Here is a 21,639-nt window from a genome sequence, read left to right on the forward strand (position 1 = left end):
GCTGCTTCTGTTCGCCATTACTCAGGCAGCAGGTCTGCACCATGAGGATATACTTCATATATGCAGTGGAATCGTGGACTCGCCTATACCACATATTGCAGTTGTGCCTGGTCTTAAGTGTGGGTGTGTGTGTGTGTGTGTGTGGAGAAAGAATAAAAAAGCACAGAGAGTGAGACAGGAAGGGGAGAGGATGATGATGACTGTGTTAAGCGGGATAAGAATCGTTACATTAACGAGGAAATTAAAAGAAATGCCCCAAAAGAAGCTCACTGAGTGGAGTTGCATAGCTGTAGAAACAAGGTTGCTCTCTTTCTCCTTTCATATGTTTTAAATTGTGGCTCAGAGTGACGACTCTCTGACGCAACACGAATAAAGTCCGACGTGAGATTCTTAAAGCAGTTTACTGTGAATAAGGACATTTATGTGTATTAGATATCTGCCTTTGAGTTTGCCTGATCTGTAGCCAAGCAAAGGCAGCAAGGAGCAGCCTTTCCCTCCACAGAAGTGGAACTAGTTGGTCTTGTGGGATATGCTAATGTAGACTGACCTCTAGTGGTTTTCCTGTGAAAGAGTCGATGAAATTGATTCATGTTGTTCAGACGAACTTTAAAAGCACCCTCTCTTTCTCGCCCCTCTGACCTCTCAGCAACGGGTTTCCTGAAGATGGATTCTGCCAGCCGTACAGAGGCATAGCCTGCGCCCGCTTTATCGGCAACCGCAGCATTTTTGTCGACTCGCTGCAGATGCAGGGGGAGATTGAGACCCAGATCACAGGTGAGTTTGAGCGGGCTAAACCTCCTTCGAGCCAACACAAATCGAATTAATGTTTTGAGAATAGATTAAATTTACTTCTACATCCATCATAAATACATATTCATTCATAAGAAACGTTTGATTAGTTTGTGTGTACAGGCTTAACTTGATGAAGATGATTCCATGTTACTAAATATTTAGTTCCTGCAGATTCAAGAAAGACAACTGAACACAATCAATGACCAAAGGGCATACAGTACTGTGCAAAAGTCTTGAGCCAAAAGTCATTTCTTTATGCTTTGTTTGAAAAATTGGAATAAGTGCCGCTTCTTCTGTCCTTGCTCTTGATGGCAGATGGCACCTGCATTTTTGGTAGATTCAATTAAATGGGAGAAAATTATGTCTTTCAGAGACATAATTTGTCTCTAAAAGACAAATAATACTGATAATACTGATAATACTGAAGAGACTGAAACTGCCAAACTCTTTTAGAGACATAATTTGCTGCTAAAAATAAAAAAGATGTAGTAATTCAATAAAAACTTTGTGTAAATTCAGATTTTTCAGAAGGTAATCATAATTAATATGCTCCAGGAAGGAAGCAGAACGTCACTTAGAGAGTTCAAAGGGAGTTCACCACTCAGTATGAATCACATGTGGCCGACACACTGTTTCCAGTGTTGTTACACGTCTGTGTCTCAGCGTGTGTGCTTTTTGTTTTATGCGTATGCATGCGTTTGTCCTCAGAGGTCATTATTGATTATATCCGTGCAACAGTTCAGGGAATGACGCAGGCCATGAATCCAGAGCCTGATCTGAAACATCAAGGACGAGTGATAATTGAGATTTATGGCGCCACAGAGTCGTAACAGGCCAACAGTAGGACTGTAAATCATATCAGAGTCCAGATTCAGCATCTTGAATTTAATGTCACACTTACTGATCTCTATGTTCCTTTTTACTCAAGCAACATGTGCTGGAGAAACATTTGGATGGTTGTCAGGTTCACTTGGCCGCTTTTTATTCGCGTCTCCTCTTCATCGTAGTCGCCGTAGTGATAATGACAGCCGCAGCAATGCACATGTTTGCAATAAGTGAACAGCATCGCTGTGCGCGAGTCGTGCATTTAAAGTATGAAATTCTCTGTTTTTATTCAGTCTCCTAATTCTTCGTTATTTAGAAACTTTCAAGCAACTGAAATTGAATCCTCTCGTTCCCAGCGGCCTTCACCATGATCGGGACGTCCAACCATTTGTCTGACCGCTGCTCGCAGTTCGCCATCCCTTCCCTCTGCCACTTTGCCTTCCCAACGTGCGACCGCAGCTCGGGGTCCGACAAACCCCGTGACCTCTGTAAGGACGAATGCGAGATCCTGGAGAACGACTTGTGTAAAACCGAGTACATCATCGCCCGCTCCAACCCGATAATACTGAAGAGACTGAAACTGCCAAACTGCGATGACCTGGCTACTTCCGACAGCCCCGAGGCCGCCAACTGTCTGAGGATCGGGATCCCTATGACAGAGCCTATTAACAAGAGTGAGACATGTTCATGTGGCAATTGTAATGATTTACTGTGTTGACGCTGCTAAAACATCATTGTCTGTTATATTCCACCAGATCACAAATGTTATAACAACAGTGGGGTAGACTACAGAGGGACGGTAAGCATAACCAAGTCAGGGCGTCAGTGTCAGCCGTGGAACTCCCAGTATCCTCACAGCCACAACTACCAGGCTGTGCGCTACCCGGAGCTTAACGGAGGACACTCGTACTGCCGCAACCCAGGGAACAAACACGAGGCCCCCTGGTGCTTCACACTAGATGAGGGGGTCAGAATGGAGCTCTGCGACATACCCCTCTGTGGTGAGACGCTAGTTTTAAATCGTAGTTTGCGATGTTGCCTTTGTGACACATGTGTGACGTGTGAAATGAGATGATTCCCCTCTCTCGATGTCCCATCTGTTTAGACCATAAGGAGTCTGGCATTGAGATCTTGTACATCCTGGTTCCCAGCGTGGTAATCCCCTTAGCCATCGCATTGGTCTTCTTCTTCATCTGCGTGTGCCGCAACAACCAGAAGTCCTCCAGGCCTCCCGTGACGCGCCAACCCAAACCCGTCCGCGGCCAGAACGTTGAGATGTCCATGCTCGCGACTGCATACAAGCCTAAGGTAGGGAGCGTTACAGTCACAGCAGATGGCACTCAGGGTGGGGAATAAATGACGGAGGGCCTTCCTGGTAATCCTGCAGATTACCGTTTATTTCTGCAGATATAGAACACTTTTTACATGTAATATCAACGCAAAAATTAAACACTGTAAACTTCACGATTTTGAAGTGGACACTAAGTGCATCATCACGCTGTTGTGTAATGACTGTAAAGAGGCTGTCGTTTGGCATGCAAACAGACTGCAGAAGGAGTCAAAACACTGGCACAGCCCTCTGTGTGTCATTAGGGATATGTCACGGCATGCCGGGGTTACTGGCTTGAGTGTGTGTGGTAACGACCTGTCTCAGACAAAGCATCAGATCCGTCATCAGAGCTCAGCAGGTTCAGGAATGTTCAACTGCAGCCCACCACCTCCCTCCTGTTTATTTCTCACTGTCTCTTTTTCCACACCCTTCCCTTACACTTCTCCTTATCCTTGGTCCTCTCACTTAATTCATCTTTTTAAGTGTGCCTATGCCAAGAGGCACACTTATTACTATTCGTCGGCTTTATTATTCTTATCCGGTTGTTCAGTGATGACGCGACGAATCTTACTTCCGGGTCTAAAGTAGTCTGCGTTTAATATGGCTTTTGTGTTGTTAACATGTTTAATGTTATGTATTTTCTTCTATTTGATCTCAAAAAGCTCCTAAAACAGTCAGTGATCACTGTTGACCTCCCTCGGCTTTTATTACCGCTAATCATTTATTTAAGCTCAGTTTTTAAAACCTTAGGATGTAACTACAGCCCAGCCCATGCAGCAGTATATGAATGACTAACCTCGTATTGTGGATGGATTATCTCAGTTGTTCTCCTGGCTGAAGTTTGGTCCTTTTACAGCATCCTGCCATGCGATTACATTTGTTCCTGACCACCGAGAACACTCACATTAACTTTTATCGAGTGGAAAAAAAAGTTAGCTTGTTTATATTATGCTAACATAGCTGTGTCGCTAGCGGTCACGTAGCACATCATTATATACCAGCTAGCCCAACTTCAGTAACCCTACAAACGTCACTGCTGTTTAGTTTTCTGTCTTCATTTATGCTGGAAGTGATAACAGAGCTGTACATTTTAATTTGTTTCCAAAACCCCGCAGTCAGGACATGCTATATTGTATTTAGATAGAAGCTAGCGAGCTAACTCCCTGCTAACTTCTAACTCCGTTAAATGTCATAAATTCCGTTTTCATGGATGCCTGGATGTTAAACTCAATTGTTACACCTGGTAGAGCAGTATGGAACGCCAGGACTGCCATAATGAATTAATTAAATACACCATTAAATAATGAATTAAATGTGGCAATAATTAATTAAAATTGGAATTAATTAATTAAATAAATAGTTATGACACATGTAATTAATTATTGACACATTTAATTAATTATTTATGTATTTCACATTTTAATTAATTATTGACACATTTAATTAATTAATTATTGACACATTTAATTAATTATTTATGTATTTCACATTTTTATTAATTATTGACACATTTAATTAATTATTGACACATTTAATTAATTATTTAATGATATATTTATTTATTTCATTTTGGCAGTCCTGGCGCCTGGCTCTCATCATGAAATAATTTTATCTGTCAGCCTCAAACTCAGGGGGGCGGGGTTAACGCTGATCGAGTCAAAACCATTGCTTTGGCCTGGTGGCCATTGTTTCTAGCACACAACAACCGGCATGTGGAAGCTAACAGAACTGAGCTTTGAAAAACCCTGTTTGTGTGTCACCAAATACCGTTTTAATATTTTTTTAGCCGAGAATGTAGTGGTTTAATCTTCTAGTGATGGGTCGTTCGCGAACGAAATGGCTCTTAGAGCCAGCTCTTTGACGTGAACGACGCGAGCCGGCTCCTTATCGCGAGCCGTCACGTGGGGGTTTTTTTTTTTTTTTTTCTTTCTCTCGGCCTCTCTCTCGCACTTTTTTTCCGCTTCACTCTGCACGCGAGCCTTGTGCTTTACGCTGGGCAGAGGGGGGAGGGGCGGTAATTACACTCAGTAGCACAGGAACAGAGCCAGAGGGAGAGAAAGAGAGGCAGGGACAACAACATTAGAAAGGTATAGTAATCATCCACAACTATTTTCGGTTGCAGATGATAAAGGATTGAGAAAGTTTATTCATGCAGGTCCATATGACAGAGAATATGCATGTTCTTTTAGTTTTCATATTATAATTTATATTTAATTGTGTTGTGGTTTGCAGTGTTTTGTGTTCTTTTCACTTTAAATTTGTGAAAGGAAAAAGCTGAAAATTTAAATAGTTAAAACTTGAAATGTGAATAGTTGATTTTTGTATTATATGATTTATTTATTACATTTTATGTGGAGTGAATAAATAAAAGTATATTTACGGTGGCCCCTAGAGACAAAGCACATACAAACTTCAAATCACGTACGAACTCTGAATCATGTACAAACTCCAAAACACGTAAAAACTCCAAAAACACGTAAAAACACGTACAAACTCCGAAGCACGTAAAAACTCAGAAGCATATAAAAACTCAGAAGCACATAAAAACTCAAAACACGTACAAAAGACAACAGAAGTGCTCCAGGATGCTGGGCACAGTGTTGAGCCTTTGTTATCTTGTGGCTACACAAGCCAGCAAGTACCAACGACCGGATTTGGTGTGTGGTAATAACAGGTAAATGAACTTTTTTTTTAAATTATTTGAATATATATATGAGTGCCTGTGTATAAATATACAAACAATACACACATGCTTTCAATTGTGTAATTTAAGTGATCTAGTAGCTCTGCTTTGGAAGTTCAGTTCATGCTAGAAATGTGTTTTGGAGTTTGTACGTGTTTTGTCTCTAGGGGCCACCGCATATATTTATATATAAACATATATAAATAAAACCACTTGTTTTTACGTTAGTAATTCCTTTTGTGCATAATTTTATATTATTGTTAATAATAAATTAATTAAAGCAACAAAACAACCTGAAGAGCCGGTTCGGAGCCGAAAGAGCCGGCTCTTTTTAGTGAGCCGAACCGAAAGAGCCGGATCTCTAAAAAGAGCCGGAAATCCCATCACTATAATCTTCATGTGTCTGGTCGGTTTGTCAAGATACAGCCTCTTTGCAAAAGTGTTTCGATGATTTCGGAGATGTCTGCCCAGTCTCACGGCAAAGCGTGGGATAGACCCGCTCGCCTCGCAAGCAATCCCACCGACAAAGCGCACAGCTGTAGTAACCCCCGCTGACTTCTTTTACTGAGGTTATATTTATCGGTGTTTTATTTCCTGATGTTCTTATGTGTCTTACGTGTTTCAGTCGCCAATTCTGAATCATAACTAACATTAAAAACATGTTTAAGGAGGAGAGAGAGCAAATAAATTTGTTTAACATCTGATCTTTGGGTTTTTGTTCAGTAATCAGCGTGACCTGTGTATAAACGCATAAAAGAGATAACGTTGGTGTTTCTGTCATGTAGTAACTGCTGGCTTTAACTGTACAAAGGTTGTTCGACACTATGAAACACATACAGACTTCATGATGTTCGGCTAATATTTTTATTGTGAATATTAATCATGCTGACCTCGCTCTGTACACCACGCAGCGAGGTCAGCATGTCCACGATATCCTCAGCTCCATGAGTTAACACAAAGTTTCCCAGCTGACTATCTAACTTCCAACTATTCCAGAGACGTGAAAATATACAGCATAAAGAAAAGTGTAAGAGACTCAGCAGCAGATTAGAATAACAGTTATAGATTTAATAAATCACAAAATGAATCCAAGAAATGTGCAATGACAATAAAGTTGAATTCTATTCTATTCTATTCTAAACTACACTGATTAGCATAGACACACTTAAAATTTCTTCTGAAATTTTCGCTTTCTAGTATTTATTTAATATTTCTTTATGTTATAAAAATGACTTTGAATCCTGATAAAAATGCAAAATCATGGGTTAAAAACGAAAACAAGAGAACTAAGAATGTATTAATATTTGTTGACAGAAAAACAGAAACTGTATATGTGCCAACCAAAGTGCCATTTTAATTCACATGAAAAAAAAAGGGATTTATTCATTCATTGTCCATTCAGGATCTTAAAAATGTGATAATAATAATGAAATAATACAAATAATGTAATAATAAGAATGATGTAATAATAATTAATGTAAATCTAAATAATATTGTCCTTCAGAGAAATAGTTTGTAGTCCTGAAGATGGAGAAGTTTACTCCTGCAGAGCGACTGGGACTGTCTGTGGTCATGATGGTTGAACCTCCAACCACTTTCCCAGCTTAGCCTCAGAGTGCTGCTGCTACTGTAGCTCTTCTCCTCTGTACTCGTCAGGACTTGCATTGTCACATCTGGGGATCCCAGGCCCTGCTGGAGAGGAGAGCCTAGTCTGAATGCTGACCTGCTGCCTGTAATTATTAGCCTTTTTCAGGCTCTTCTCCACAGGACGCCTGTCTTTTTCAGGGACAATCCTTGTGAAGGGTCAGTTTCTTGATGATTGTTCGCCCATGGTACCTGTGGAAGATTACAGTTGTCATTAATTGTGTAAACTCACAGAAAATAAAACATTGCTGCACTTCAAACCCATTTAAAAGTACCCACCTGGCTTCAGGTGCAGCATCCCCTGCCATTCTAGAGGCAGCAATTAGAAACCTTTCAGTGAAGCTTCCTGCTTTCAGGATGACGGCTGCTCCAACTTTGTCAGCCAGCTGGTGCAGGTGTTGAGCTGTGCTATTCCTCACTGCGACACAGCGATGGCTGAGCAAGGACAATATTAGACACACAACTCAGTGAACATCATCTCTCTTTCATGTCTTCTAATAAAATCACTACAGCTTCTTCTCTCCTCTTACGTCAGTCCTGTGTTAAACAGAGCGCTCAGAATCCGTCCATGGCTGCAATTTTCCACCATGGCATCAAGTGCCAGATTGACCTCCTGATGAAGAAAGTTGTTGTTGGTCTGTGCAAGCTTCAGCAATAGAGCTCGGCCTGTTGTTTCAACTTCTGGGTCCATTGTTTTCTGGAGCTGAATGTAGAGCTCATCGATGGTATGTATGGCCTCACAGGCTACTGCTGAGCGTTGGTTTTTCACCTAAAATGTGAGTGAAAATCATCAGTTGAGGCTGTAGTATGCACTTGAAGGGAAACTAGCTGCATGAAACACATATAAGAAACATAAAGTGTGCAATACCTCCTCAGTGAGGACCAGACACACTTCATGCAGTTTAGTCTTCAGGATGTCCGAGTGGTGCTTTGCCAGAGACTGAATAGTTTGCAACCCCTGTCTTTTCTTAATCCTGTATTTACACAACACAACATTGAACACGACTTCAGGAACACCACAAATAACACAGCCACATTATGCAGCACTGTTTCTGTGCAGTATTTAATGTCTCCTTACTACGCTTCTTACCAGTCGTCTGAAGACAGCAGACTAAAGCTGTGGGACAGGCTCTCTACAGGTGTAGCTAGAGGCGGGAGTTTGACCCTGCCCTCTCTTGGATTATTCTGACTGCACTGACTGTCTGCTTTCTTGTCTGATAATCAACGAGGTTAGTAAAGAGAAAATGTAATTTCTTCTAATTTGAAGCATTGTACATGATGCAGTGATTAATTGTTCATTAAAATCTTTTTAAAAAATCTCTTAATTTAAAGTTTGATTATTCAGCATCTTCTACAGTTACTGAGGAAAACCACTTACCGTCTATAGGGACGACTTTTGCACGGCGCAGCAGCGTCCCAAGCCGAGGTCCTCGTTTTTGCGGTATGGGAACTGTTGGAGGTTTTGGAGTCAAAGGCTTTACTGCAGTAAATGTTTTGGTTGGTACTGTGTGTCCAGGTGAGGTTACAATCCCATCCTGGAAATGCTGCAGTTTTTCCAAAATAGGCCCAAATTTGTCTTTTACTGTCAAGACTCTTATTCCACGAATGACCTTCGTGTCTGTTTAGACAAAAAAATAAATAAATAACTACAAATTGACATCTTACTAAAAAAAACAACAATAGACATTTTTCTTCCTGATTTTTTTTTTTCTACAAAAAAGCATATAAAATGAATGGACAGCAAGAATATGTGTAATTTAGCATTAAAATAGATAATCTACAGTGTCAAATTTTAAAATCTAAACTAACTGATTAACAGCAGGTGTAACCACTAAAGAAAAGCATCACCTTTGAACTGACCTGCTCCTAAATGTTTAGCAGAGAAAACAGGCAATTGTGATGGACAAGCTGCTCGAGGAGGTGGAGGAACTGGAGTGAGCGGTGTCATCTCAACAGGACTGTCAATGAGAGGAATGGCCCTCAGCTCACTTGGTGTGTGTGTGTCTACAGAGCTGAGGCTACACGGACTTCTTTTAGGGTCCTCCTGATTCCAAAAGGGGTCATCCAACCAGGGACTTAAGTTCCTGCTTCTCTGGACTCTCTGTGGAGAGCCTGCGCATTGCTTAGGTAAAGGTGGGAGTCGCACAGCATAATCTCTGGGTCTCTGTGCGATATGCGATGTGTCTGCCTGTTGAAAGAACACATTTCTCTTACTGCTCAGAGCTTTGTGAAAGTCCAGGATCCTGGACTCTGTGGTGAAGCGCTGACAGTTGCTCTGTCTACAGTGACTTACACAAAAATTACACTGTGCAAAGCAGCAAAATATAACACATCTCTCCGAAACATTTACATTTGAACAGCAGAGAAGTCAAGAATGAGTATGTTTAGTTACTTACATCTCCACCTGTGCGTTTTCTCTGAATCAAATCTCGAAAGCGATGGAAAAAGTTACCTGATGTCTTTTCAGGCATGACTGAGATAAAAAGTGAACAAATTGTTTAGAAACAGAAAGTTTGTGAGTGCTGCTCAGTGTGTGAGTGACAAGTTCTAACTCAGCTGCTCAGTAAATCAGTTATGATGATGTCATGAACTCACAGAGCATTCTGTGCATTTTTTGAAAATATTCATATATATACACTATTTTGTGTTTTTACAAAAATATCAGACATGTCTAAATCAAAGGCAGCTTATGATCTCTAATTATGATCTTTAATCAACAATTTAAATAGACGTCCTAATCACAGCTTCTAAAACTAGACAACACTATACTGATATAAAACGGCAAAAAGGAGATAAAAGCACTGTCATAAACAGAGAAATAAGTACAGTAAATAAATAAATACAGTTTTAAAAAAATACAGAAAAAAACATGTGTGTCATTTGCTACAACAACAACAACGACAACAAAATAGCAATTTGGACAAAGCTGTTTCTTCAAGCTTCGCCTGCATTTAGGGGCTGCAAACCTCTGTCCCAAAGGAAGAAGCTGAAATCCTCCAATAAGGGGTGGGAGTCATTTAAAGTAGAGTAACTCATCCTCTACAACTGCCTAGTATTCAAGGACTCTATGTTAAGATGCTCTAACATGGTACAGTACCTTCAGAAACGCCCCAAATTTCTTATATACTGAAAATTAAATCTCTTCTCAGGAACCTTTTCTCGATTCAGTAGAAGTAGATCTAGTTTTCCATTGCTATGCTTCTGTCCATCCTAATACCACTGGAGCTTTTTTCTTTTTTGTAATGTATATCATGGTCTCCCAGTAAAACACACAGCTCACATCAGCATGAGTATCATGTTGCCTTCAAGGCTGCACACCCTGTCATGTCGTGTAAGCACATCTTTTTTTCCACATAATTGTGGTGGTTGAGGGCGGAGGGTTGGGGGTTTATCTAGACAGCATGTATTGCTGGGCACACTTGAGCTGATGCTCAAGGTAAGGCGTATAGTATTACAGCGAAGAGCCGCGGAGAGAATTGCAGATGTCACAGATGCGTCAGAATCCATTAATATCCTTGCTTTATTTTGTTTCTGAGGGTTTTTTGGGAGGGGGACTGGAATAAATGTTTCACTGACCTAAAAAGGGAGTCTCTCCTTGCTGTTTACATGAAGACCTTGTGTCTGCAAAGAGTTACGTTTACAGGAGAGTGACAGCCATGCAGTCATGGAATTATACAGTTGATTTTAAATGGTCTTTGTTGCCAACTTGGTTCTGAAATATAGCAGACTGCATAACCATCAGCTGAAAGATTACCAAAGCCCCGCCCTCATGCGTCCATTCAGCCTTGTAGCTAAATTTTACAGATCTACAAGAAAATTTTAATAAAAGGGAGCGGCTGTGTGATTTCTGTCTTTTAAAAACTTTTTTATATGGGCTAAATATTCCGACTTTTAGACGTTTTACTAAGTCAAATGTCTTTCTTTCCTGTTTTCATTATCTGCAGCTTTGTCTTGGATTAAGCTGCTACCTAACAGGCTTTGCTTGCAGGGGGTCACCCAAGGGTTACTGCCTATGACAGTCCATTTAGACACACACATAGAAATCTGTGGTGGTGTGAGGAGGTTCTGAGGGTTTGGGTGTGGGGAGGAAAGACAGCGGGGAAAAAACCCATAACTAAAAACATCTGTGTCTCACATCATGCACAACACACACACTCACCACCCCCCTCAGAGCTCGTACAGACGGTGTGCATGTGTGAGTGTGTGAGTGCATGTGTCCTCACAGAGGAATTTCATTATTCATCTCAAAGTTCCTGGAATCTGGAAATCTCTGCCAACCTTTCTGCACCTTTTATCTCTTCCCAAGCATAGATACGAGTGGCAGTTTGGCACCATCGACTTTATATAAAAAATATTCAGTCCCCAACATCCCCACCGTCATCTGTTGGTGCTGTTCTAATGAGATGGTCGGTATGATTATCAACCGTGGTCATGCTCTGGTTGCAAAGAAGACTAATCTTAATGATCAAAATAAAAAAAGAAGACACACACAGAAACCTGACATCACAGATTTGCCTGAAGAAAAAATCAGGGGAAAGATACACATTGTAATAAGACGTTATGTTAAAAAAAAAAATTCATACTGAGAAATTAAAATACCGTCACAGATTTTGGATAAGAGTCTCAAAAAAAGTTATGGCATCATACCTGGGACTTATCGCACTGAAGATGGATGAAAATGTGTTTTTCCCCCATAATCAGGCTTTAATATCTGTGAAGTGTTCAGCTGATTTGCTCCATTTTAAAGTCTATTACGTGCTTTGCACATGTGAAGCTGTAAACAAAAATGTGGGTCCCATCTCCTCTACTGGCCTCCCAAGCTGCTGCTGGAGATCGGACATCCAAATTGGATTAACTTGAGCTGAGGTTTGAAAGTCTGTGCTCACACTTTCAGAAGTGTAGCTCACAGACTTTGCCCCCTAAAAAATTAAAAAATAATCACTCATAAAATATAAAAAATAAATTCTTATAAACTTTCCTTTGAAGAAGGCCATTTTCCCTGGATTTCGTTTTTTTTTTTTGAGAGATGGTAAGGTGGGGGGCATCTGATGAACAGTCCTCATGAATTCTTAAACAAGTGATCTGCTTTCCCCTCAACTATTTTACACAGAAATCTGACACTAAATATACTTATTAAGGTGACTAATTTCTAACAGATGGCATTTACACAGTGTATCTGCTGTGGTGTTTGTGGGAAACTGCTGAACCGCATTTTCTCCATTTGAATCATTCGTTTTCTTTATCTTAATGAGGAAATGGATTTAATTGACTGCAATTTACTTTAAATGAATTCCAAAACGTGCCTGACCCTGTCCTAACCCCACAGCCCAGCTCATTCCTGTTGGATTTAGATGTGCTGTAACCCAGCATTCCAGTCAGAGCACTCCTCAGTGAGTTCCAAAAGATGAAAAAGCAAAGTCATCCCTCACAGGGAGCGCTACATTGTTTTCTGCTATTGTTGCAGCTGATTCTAGGGTTTACTGGCAAGAGAATTAATTGCCTCATCTTCCCAAATTTTGCTTAACCTGTCAGCCAGATGACATTTTTAAGCTGCGACATGTTGCCAGATTTCGCAATTTTCCCACATCGCTTTCCAGAGGCGTGAAAGGGGCGATTTGGGGGCTGATGTAATGGGCTGAGTCTGATTGCGTGAATTATCAGCTCTGAGCTATAGTTTTATTTTTCTTCTACAATTCAAACACGGATTTGGTGTTATATTAGGCAGTTCGCCTACATCAGATTGAAAGCAGCGACATCATGTTTTCTTTTCCCTACAAGGACAGCGGTGATGAAAGGCTGCTGACCCGACAAAGAAAGTAATGATTTCATTTTTGTTGAATGTGTTTTCAACCTGTTGATGTCACCTTACCATTTTTTTCCTCCTCCTTCTTTCTGTAGAGCAAGGCCAAGGAGCTTCCCTTACCTGAGATTACCGAAAAGCACCACTGAACGACACAGGAAATCATTCCTGCCTGTGGCCATCTCCCTGTACAACGCATCCACTTAACACACTGTTTGCTGCTACAACTACACATGTTTCTTTTCCAAATATTTATTTATAAGTGACTTATGTATGTATGTATGTATATATATGTATATATTGTACTATTCTTAGTTAGTGTATTGTCTGTCTTGTCTTAATGTTGGTTTAAAATGGAGCACTGTAACAAAAAATAATTTCCCCCAGGGATCAATAAAGTATTCTGATTCTGATTCTGATTATCAGCCGTCCGTTTCATGGAGGAGCTCGGAGAATGTACTCTAGGGAAGATCTACAAAGGTCATCTGTATCTGCCGGGCATGGACCAGGCCCAGCTTGTGGCCATAAAGACCCTCAAAGACATTTCCAATGCCCAGCAGTGGGCTGACTTCCAGCAAGTAAGAAATGTTTCTAAATTAACCGTTTTTACAACACACATAAAAAATGTATATATATACAATAATGAAGCCACATCAGTCGTCTTTGTGTAGAGTTGGAAAATGAAATGTACCACTAAAATATCCTATTGCTAAAAACTACATGTGGCTGCTTTCTTAGAGGAAAGGCGTCTAGGCCCACAAGATTTCAAGCACGGCTTGTTGTATGTCTATAGAAGGTAGACGCGGTGAAAGATTGGAGACGGCTGAACTGCTCAACTGTAGATGAGTTCTCTGGAAATAGCTCCCAAAATAAACTGTAACTTGGTGGAAGGTTGTCCAGATAAATTTAGATGTGACGGCGGATTGAGGCAGTCGGCATGTGTAAGACGTAATCCTCACTTTCCGTTTACAGAAAGTGAGGCAGACCTGAACTGTGCCCACATTTTAAAGTGGTACTGCCATCGACTCAATTTCAAAAGTGATCAATGAGCCGTTGTGAAACCAGCTTGGGTGATCTTCTTATAATCACCTGTCAAAGCCACACAGTTTCAGACTCAGTTTCTCCATTAAACTCCCACATCTTTTGTAAATATCCACTTTTCCAGTAAATGTTGAAATCAACCTGCCAGCCACCTTTTTTTGTTTGTTTGTTTCTTTGAAATTCACCGTTATTTATCCAACTTCATCAAAGGAGGCCGCAGTGCTGACCGAGCTTCAGCACCCCAACTTGGTGTGCCTGGTGGGTGTGGTTACCCAGGAGCAGCCGGTCTGCATGCTGTTTGAGTTTCTGCCCCAAGGTGACCTCCACGAGTTCCTCATCATGCGTTCGCCACACTCAGACGTCGGCTGTAGCAGCGATGAGGACGGCACGGTGAAATCCAGCCTGGATCATGGAGATTTTCTGCATATGGCCATACAGGTAGGATCTAAAAACATCCTCGTAGTTGGCTACAAGCGTAGTGGAAGAAGTACTGTTGTGCCTTCCATTTAAACATGAACCATTTACATGAAATGTTGATGATGATCTTAATCGCTCATGTAGAAACTTTGAATTAAAATCAGTGTTTTAATGTCTACCTTTCACTGCTCCTTGAAACGTCTTCTAAATATTGTGAACCAGGTGGCTGCTGGGATGGAGTACTTGGCCAGCCACTTCTGCGTTCACAAGGACCTCGCAGCTCGGAACATTTTGGTAGGCGAGCAGCTCCACGTCAAGATTTCTGACCTGGGTCTCTCCAGAGAGATCTACTCCTCAGACTACTACTGCCTCCAGCCTAAAATTGTGCTGCCCATCCGCTGGATGCCCCCTGAGGCCGTCGCTTCGGGAAAATTCACCACAGACTCGGACATCTGGTCGTTTGGAGTTGTGCTGTGGGAGGTCTTCAGCTACGGGCTACAGCCCTACTATGGTTTCTCGAACCAGGAAGTGATGGAGATGGCGAGAAAGAGGCAGCTGCTGCCCTGCCCCGAAGACTGCCCACCAAGGTATGTTGCAATTACCGGTGCAATATGAGAAGTATACAAGAAGATAGTGCATCCAGCTAATGGTGAAACTCAAGTGTGCAAGTGTCTTTATTGGACTCTGGTATTAGGGTTAGTTTAGTGTATTCAATTCAAATAGAGTTTTAGAAGCAGTCTGATTGTTGCTGTTTGTGGTAATGAAATAACTCTGTTGGCTTTTAGGTTTTATGGTCTGATGACAGAGTGCTGGCAGGAAGGACCAGCACGTCGGCCGCGCTTCAAGGATATTCACGCCCGCCTGCGAGCTTGGGAGGGGTTGTCGTCCCACGCCAGCTCCAGCACGCCCTCTGGAGGAGGAGGCAACGCCACCACTCAGACCACCTCGCTCAGCGCCAGCCCCGTCAGCAACCTTAGCAACCCACGCTATGCTGCCGCTGCTGCCGCCGCCGCGGGGTACCTCTACCCAGCCCAGGCTATTCCCGCGCCGGGACAGATGGGTGCAGTTCCAGCATGGACGCCCATGGCCGTGACCCAAACCCACCAGCGCTTTATCCCAGTCAACGGATACCCAATCCCGCCAGGATACGCAGCATTCCCAGCTCACTTTGCACCCCCAGCTCCGCCTACTAGGGTAATCCAGCACCACCTGCCCCCTCCAAAAAGCCGCTCCCCCAGCAGCGCTAGCGGCTCCACCAGCACGGGTCATGTCAGCGGCGTGCCCTCCACAACGGGCTCCAACCATGACGCCAACACGCCGCTGCTGTCCCACTGCATCATGCCGGGGAGCGGCGGAGGGTCGGCTCAGGTGTACGGACAAATCTCCCAGAAGGGGATGGTGGACCACGTGTCTCAGACCTCAGCACTGCTTACCCCTGACTCTGATGTGCTGATGTACAACGACTCAGTCATCACTGCAGACCTGTAAATATTCAACCTCTTTGAGCTTAGATCCCAGATATGAGACGTTTAGCGCTTCAGCCAGTGGCGCAGCGTCACAGTTCTTCTCTGGTCTTACCGAGACCCAACAGAGATGGAGCGTGCCACACATCTGGGTATCCAAGAAACACTAAGCAGGCTATATAAGCAGCTGTCTGACTCTGTCATGCCTTACTGTTTACAGGAGGCGTACTTACTATCATGGTTTGAAAATGTTATTTTAACCTCTGTGTAAATACAGTACATAGGTCCTGAATGAATGAATGAAATACAAAGATATATATTCAAATGAACTTTTTATTAAGTAAAACACTTTAAAGGTGAAAACATTCTTCCCGTGGCCTTATTCAACAGTTTGTGTTCCAATCAGACAAAAAAAAACTAAACAATTCCCACTCGATGGACTTTTTCCTACAGGATGTCAGGCAGACATGGATATTCATGTGATGACTTTCAGGTGCCTTTTTTTCTAAACTAGTTCATTGGCTTGCTTGTCAACACAAAAAATCAAATATCCAAGGGAATTGGAACGGCGAGTAACTTTATAAAAACGATCAACAGTGGCCTGCTCCAATAAATGATGCCTCCTTGGCCCTCATAAACCAATCAGTAACATTTATGTTAGCATGCATAATTCCCATGCTGCCAACAGCTATGAAAGTACTAATGCAGGTGCTAAGAAGTCCCTTTGAGAATGACAGCTGAATGTGTGTTTTGTTTTTTTTTGTTTTTTTATTTTCCAACTTCATCACGCTGTCTGAGACGTCTGCAACAAGAAGACCGGACACAGTGAAGCTAGAAGTTTATCTGATCGGCCTCCCTTTAAGTATCATTTCTTTTCATCATCGCCCCCCAGTTTTGTTTCTCCGGGAGACATCGCATCTAACTTCAGAACTGGCAAGAGGGCCCCCTGCAGATGAACAAAAGACATCACAAAGCACTCGCTTCCTTCCACAGCTAACCCACACCGTTCTCAGGGCAAACACTTCATTCGCCGCATAATTGATTGGATACAGTCTTTTATGTTTTTTCCGAAAGTTTTTACGGATTTCATTTTGGAGATGGGAAAAAAAAAGCTCAGCACGTGCAGCTTTTAACAGAAAAAGTACAACCTGAAAAAAAAGTCTGACCGTTTTGTCTGTTTCCCAGTGAAGGATGATGAAGTGTGTGTTTGGTGAGTCTCAGTTTCGTAGCCGCACAAACTATGCCTCAGCCATCCACGATGGTTTATGAGAGGCCAAATATGAAGCTTCTTTCATTCCCTCAAAACAAAAGTCAGAAAACCAGCAGTAATGTGTCAAGTCAACAATCTATGGGTGCGAATGTTCCTGAGTGCATGTTTTAACTACAGCAATAACACATCCGGGTTGTTTTTACTGAGGACATGCAGAGAATAAAGTGCATTTCTGAGTTGTAAAGTAAGTGGACACATGTGAAATGTAGCAACAAGAAAAAAGTAGCTACAAAAATGGCATCACAATCAAATTCAGTTGTCTTTATAAATCCTACTGCTCTTTAGTTTTCCTCAGCATTCAAGTGAGTAGAGGTCAGTAGTGAAGCTGGTTGGCTGTTATTAGCAGCATGAAGGGTGTGCTCTTGTTTCCATGCTATTTGAAATCATTTGAGAGTGTATTTTTCAAATGCCTTTCCTCTCTGTGTGTTTTTGTGATTCTATTTTCTAAAGCAGAGTGAGCTACCTAAGCATCTTTACCCATGAGCCCCAGCAATGTAAATGATGTACGAATACTAACATAGACTGTATATATAAGCTGGACTTTGCTTCCAGATTTAAAAAAGCAAGGCCAACGCAGTCTGCACTGATGGCCAACAGGGGGCGACTCCCCCAGTCCAGTCCACTTCTCACTTGATTTTTGACATCAGTGAAGCCTTATTTAATACAGGACGTTTCTCATTTTGTTAAGGATGCTGTCACTGACAATTGCTAATAAGGCAGAGAATAGTATAAGGCATGGCTACCGTATGAGTGTACAGAGTCTAATAGAATAAAATAATAAAAGTGAAAATGCTCAAGTGAAGGTTTCAACCATTGGGTGCCGTCATTGTGGCTACAGTCATCTTTTTTTATGTAGTCTATGTACTAATATAGCAGTGCACAAACCACTTGTACACAAGACTGTGAATCTTAATCAAGTTTAGGTATTTTTGTATTTGGCAAAAATTCATTATAGTGCCTTTTTTTTTGTCTTTTATTGGTAAGAAGAAACAAAAGTATATGTATATTTCAATGCCAGTGTACCCATAACAGGTTTACATGCATATTGATCAAGAGAGGCCTTGGCTTTGTATTTTGTCTGAATATTTTTGCACAGATGTTTTGTATTGCAAAATCATTTATTAAATAATGTTTGGTAAATCCCGCTGCTTCTGTTGTATGATCGATCAGTTTTAAGAATACAGACTTGTAATAGCAATGTGAATCCACTGGGGTCCACCAAATCACCATTTCTGAGAACAGTTTTGAATGTCTTTGGACGGTTAGTTGTTACAATAAAAAATGTCAGTTAAATATCATACAGGAGAGACACACACAGTGATATTTGAGAAGTGAAAAGAAGTTTACTGGATTTACAAAAAGTGTGCAATAATTGTTTAAACAAAATCAAGCAGGTGCATAAATTTGGGCACCACAAAAAAGAAATGAAATAAATATTTAGTGTATATCAATGTGTGTGTCTCCTATATGATATATGGGGTGCCTTTGTCTGGATGTGCTTCCCATCCAGAGCTGCACAGCACAGAGGAAAGTTCCGAACGGAAGCTGGAGTGACTCGATGAAGGAGAAGGCCAAGAAGAAGTGTAAATATATTAAAAGCAAGGAGTTCAGAGCTCTACGACTTAGTGTCTTTATGGTATTTATGTGTGTTAATGGAGACCCAGGGGTTCCATTACCCTTACTTGTATTTTTATTATTGACTGACTGATTTGTATTTAAAACCATAATGAAGAAAAACACACACTGGTTGATTGTGATCTTTATTAGGTTTTTTGGGTTGTTATTTAAGTGACTCGTGAAAGGTGAAGAGACAGGGGGACTGGCCATCCTACCTGTGTCAGGAAAAGAACCCGTGTTAGAGCTGTTCACATTTAATCATTTGTCTGTAACCTAAATTAGTTGTATATGTAAAAAGAGAAGTGTTAACAGTACTCACTTTATAAAGAGTAAAAGCAGCTCAATCACCTGCTTATGAGCTCCTGGAGCAAACCAATGTGCCAGGCTAGGGGAGTGTGTGTTGGAGTGATTTTGTTAAAAGTTGTCATTATTGTGCTTGGACCTTGTCTTGAACTGTATGTTCAGATATTTTTCTGTTCCTCCCCCACATGTAGGATGTTGGGGATGTTACTAGCTATAGTTTTCAACTGCAGGCACAATCTATGTAAGATTCTGGTTTCCTTATTTGGTAAGGAATGTTCACTTCCTGCCCTTTACAGTATGGGCTCACCATGTAAATGGTGGACTGTTAAAGAGGTTAAGCCATATACGAGGTTGAGGGGAGATGCCCTTTTATGACTAGAGATGCGGTTAAAACGTTTGTAACCAGGAAGTCACGTATACAGACACACATACACACACACACACACAGTGCCTTAGCTTTTACCACACAACATATGGGGTTTACAATGGGCAGTTGTGTAACTGTTTTCATTCAATAAAAGGCTGGAGTTGGAGTTGTCTGAGTTTGGGTGTAGAGCTTGCAACTCTGAGAATCTGACCAGGCTTCCCCTGCACAAGTAAAAACCAATCGAACTCTGATTGTCTTACTTTGTTCTGAGTCAGCGAGGGCTGAAACCTAACTGTGTGGTTAAGGTGTTTTAATGCAGCGGTCCCCAACCGCTGGGCCACGGACCGTCGTTTGGTCGAGAGATGAGGCTCGGGTGTGAAATGTATGGTTTTCAGAGTTTTTATCGTTTTTTATCGTTATTTTGTTATCGTTTTTATCGTTAACTCTGTTTTCCTGGGTCTTTCACGTGTGTTATGAATAAATCTTCTTTTTTTCCGGTACCGGTACTAGTTTTATTTTGTTGTATTTATCTGTGACACCTTAAAGGCCGGTCCGTGAAAATATTGTCGGGCATAAACCGGTCCGTGGCGCAAAAAAGGTTGGGGACCGCTGTTTTAATGTATATAGAAGAGACTGAAGTTTATATGTTATGGAATTATTTATAGGACTTGTTCCAAATCTTCATATGTCTATGATGTGTTATATCTTGGTTATATTGTAGTGGTTTTCTTATGGGGAGGGTTTTGTTTCCCTTTGGTTTGCTGACCCCCAGACTTGGTCTATTCCAGATGCTCACCTGAATCAGGTAGAGTATAACAGGAAGCCATTTGCTTTTCAGAAGGGTTGGATTCTTTGCTGTATCACCATGTGTTCTCATTAATAAAGTACATTTTACTCCAGTCTCGTGCTATTTTAGTGGAAGTGACCCATGACCGTCGGCCAAAACTGACAATATGACTATTAAAAGTCTGAGTAATACTGTAATTTTCTGCTGCTCATTCCTGTGCAACATCCCATTTGGCCTCCCGTCATATTTCTTTTCAAGATTTTCTTATTTAATCACTAGTGTACATATATTTATATTTATAGATACATATATATTTAGTCATCTTTTCTCTTTTACCACGTCTCTCTAATATTTTGCTCTTTACTATTTTTCTATTTTTTATTTTATTATATTTTATTATATTTCTACTGTACCATGCTGCTGAGTGACTGCTGCTCGTCAAACACATTTCATTGCAATGTTGACCCTGTGCTAACTTGCATATGACAAATAAAACTGAAAACAGTAAAGGCAAAGGGAACACATCAAGTAAGGATTTCACACTCCCACTCACAACGGCACTTTCAAAGCATAAAGCCAAATATTTCAAAATTTCATTTTGAGGCATTTTAAAAATGAATGTGTTTGAGTTTCATTGCTCCAAAGCAATGTTTTCATATAAGCAAGACAACAACCAGTTTGCAACCATGTAAGTACAGTCCTCTATTGTAAACAGACGTGTTGGCAATCTGTCTGCGTTTATAAATTAGACAACAGTTATTTGCAGATCTTCATCAATCTGCCTGAGAGTGATTGCAGTCGGTCTGAGTTGGACTGCAACTGTTTTGAGTCAGGTTGCCTCCAAGGAGGCAGTTTATTATTTTCCTTTCCTAGTTGGAGAGATGGCTGTTGTTTTGTTTTTACTGTAGTGTGCTGGGCCATTAATGGCTCAGGGGCTGCAGCGTATCCGCGCCAACACCTAAGGCCAACGTGGAATCACCGGTCAGACTAACATAAAGAAAAAATCTGTTAAATTACACATTTGTATTCATTAAGTCACAGACAATGAAAACAAGCAGAAATCAAGATGTAATATTTTTATAATTTTATTGATGTTAAATTAAAGTCCCAGCTTAGTTATGTTGTCAGTGCAAGTCACTTCAATCTGTATAGCACCAAAGGAAACAATGGTGTTTTCAAGGTGCTTCACACTGTAAGGTAACAACTTACAGTATTAAAAAGAAAACCCCAAAAGAACAAACCCCTCTGAGCAAGCACGAGGCGACAGTGGGAAGGAAAAACTCCCTTTTAAGAGGAAGAA

At 41.2% G+C, this 21,639-nt stretch overlaps 2 protein-coding genes across 6 annotated transcripts; one reads left to right on the forward strand and one right to left on the reverse strand.

Annotated features, from left to right (window-relative positions):
- Positions 1-638: 638 nt before the first annotated feature.
- LOC113009484 (inactive tyrosine-protein kinase transmembrane receptor ROR1-like) lies at positions 639-16,932 on the forward strand (the record flags this gene model as incomplete). Its single annotated transcript, XM_026147795.1, has 9 exons — positions 639-774; positions 1,974-2,291; positions 2,373-2,618; positions 2,723-2,925; positions 13,173-13,192; positions 13,493-13,652; positions 14,326-14,553; positions 14,755-15,119; positions 15,318-16,932. Coding segments are annotated over 9 exons (2,379 nt in total), but the record flags the coding sequence as incomplete, so codon positions are not given.
- On the reverse strand, positions 7,099-9,626 carry LOC113009257 (uncharacterized). Of its 5 annotated transcripts, none has more exons than XM_026147465.1 (5): positions 8,653-8,926; positions 8,365-8,488; positions 7,805-8,248; positions 7,554-7,709; positions 7,099-7,402 (listed from the first exon to the last, which is right to left on the reverse strand). In XM_026147465.1, the coding sequence occupies exons 3-5, from the start codon at positions 7,963-7,965 to the stop codon at positions 7,255-7,257; spliced, it is 465 nt and encodes a 154-aa protein (XP_026003250.1). In that variant the 5' UTR covers positions 7,966-8,248; positions 8,365-8,488; positions 8,653-8,926; the 3' UTR covers positions 7,099-7,254. The 5 variants fall into 5 exon arrangements, 2 of the variants coding, with proteins under 2 accessions (XP_026003250.1, XP_026003247.1); XR_003270143.1 differs by adding an exon at positions 9,123-9,626 and having other exon boundaries at positions 7,101-7,402; positions 7,554-8,248; positions 8,653-8,892; XR_003270142.1 differs by adding an exon at positions 9,123-9,626 and having other exon boundaries at positions 7,101-7,406; positions 7,554-8,248; positions 8,653-8,892.
- Positions 16,933-21,639: the final 4,707 nt, after the last annotated feature.

This window comes from Astatotilapia calliptera, chromosome 17 (genome assembly GCF_900246225.1).
Source record: "Astatotilapia calliptera chromosome 17, fAstCal1.2, whole genome shotgun sequence".
Lineage (NCBI taxonomy): Eukaryota > Metazoa > Chordata > Actinopteri > Cichliformes > Cichlidae > Astatotilapia > Astatotilapia calliptera.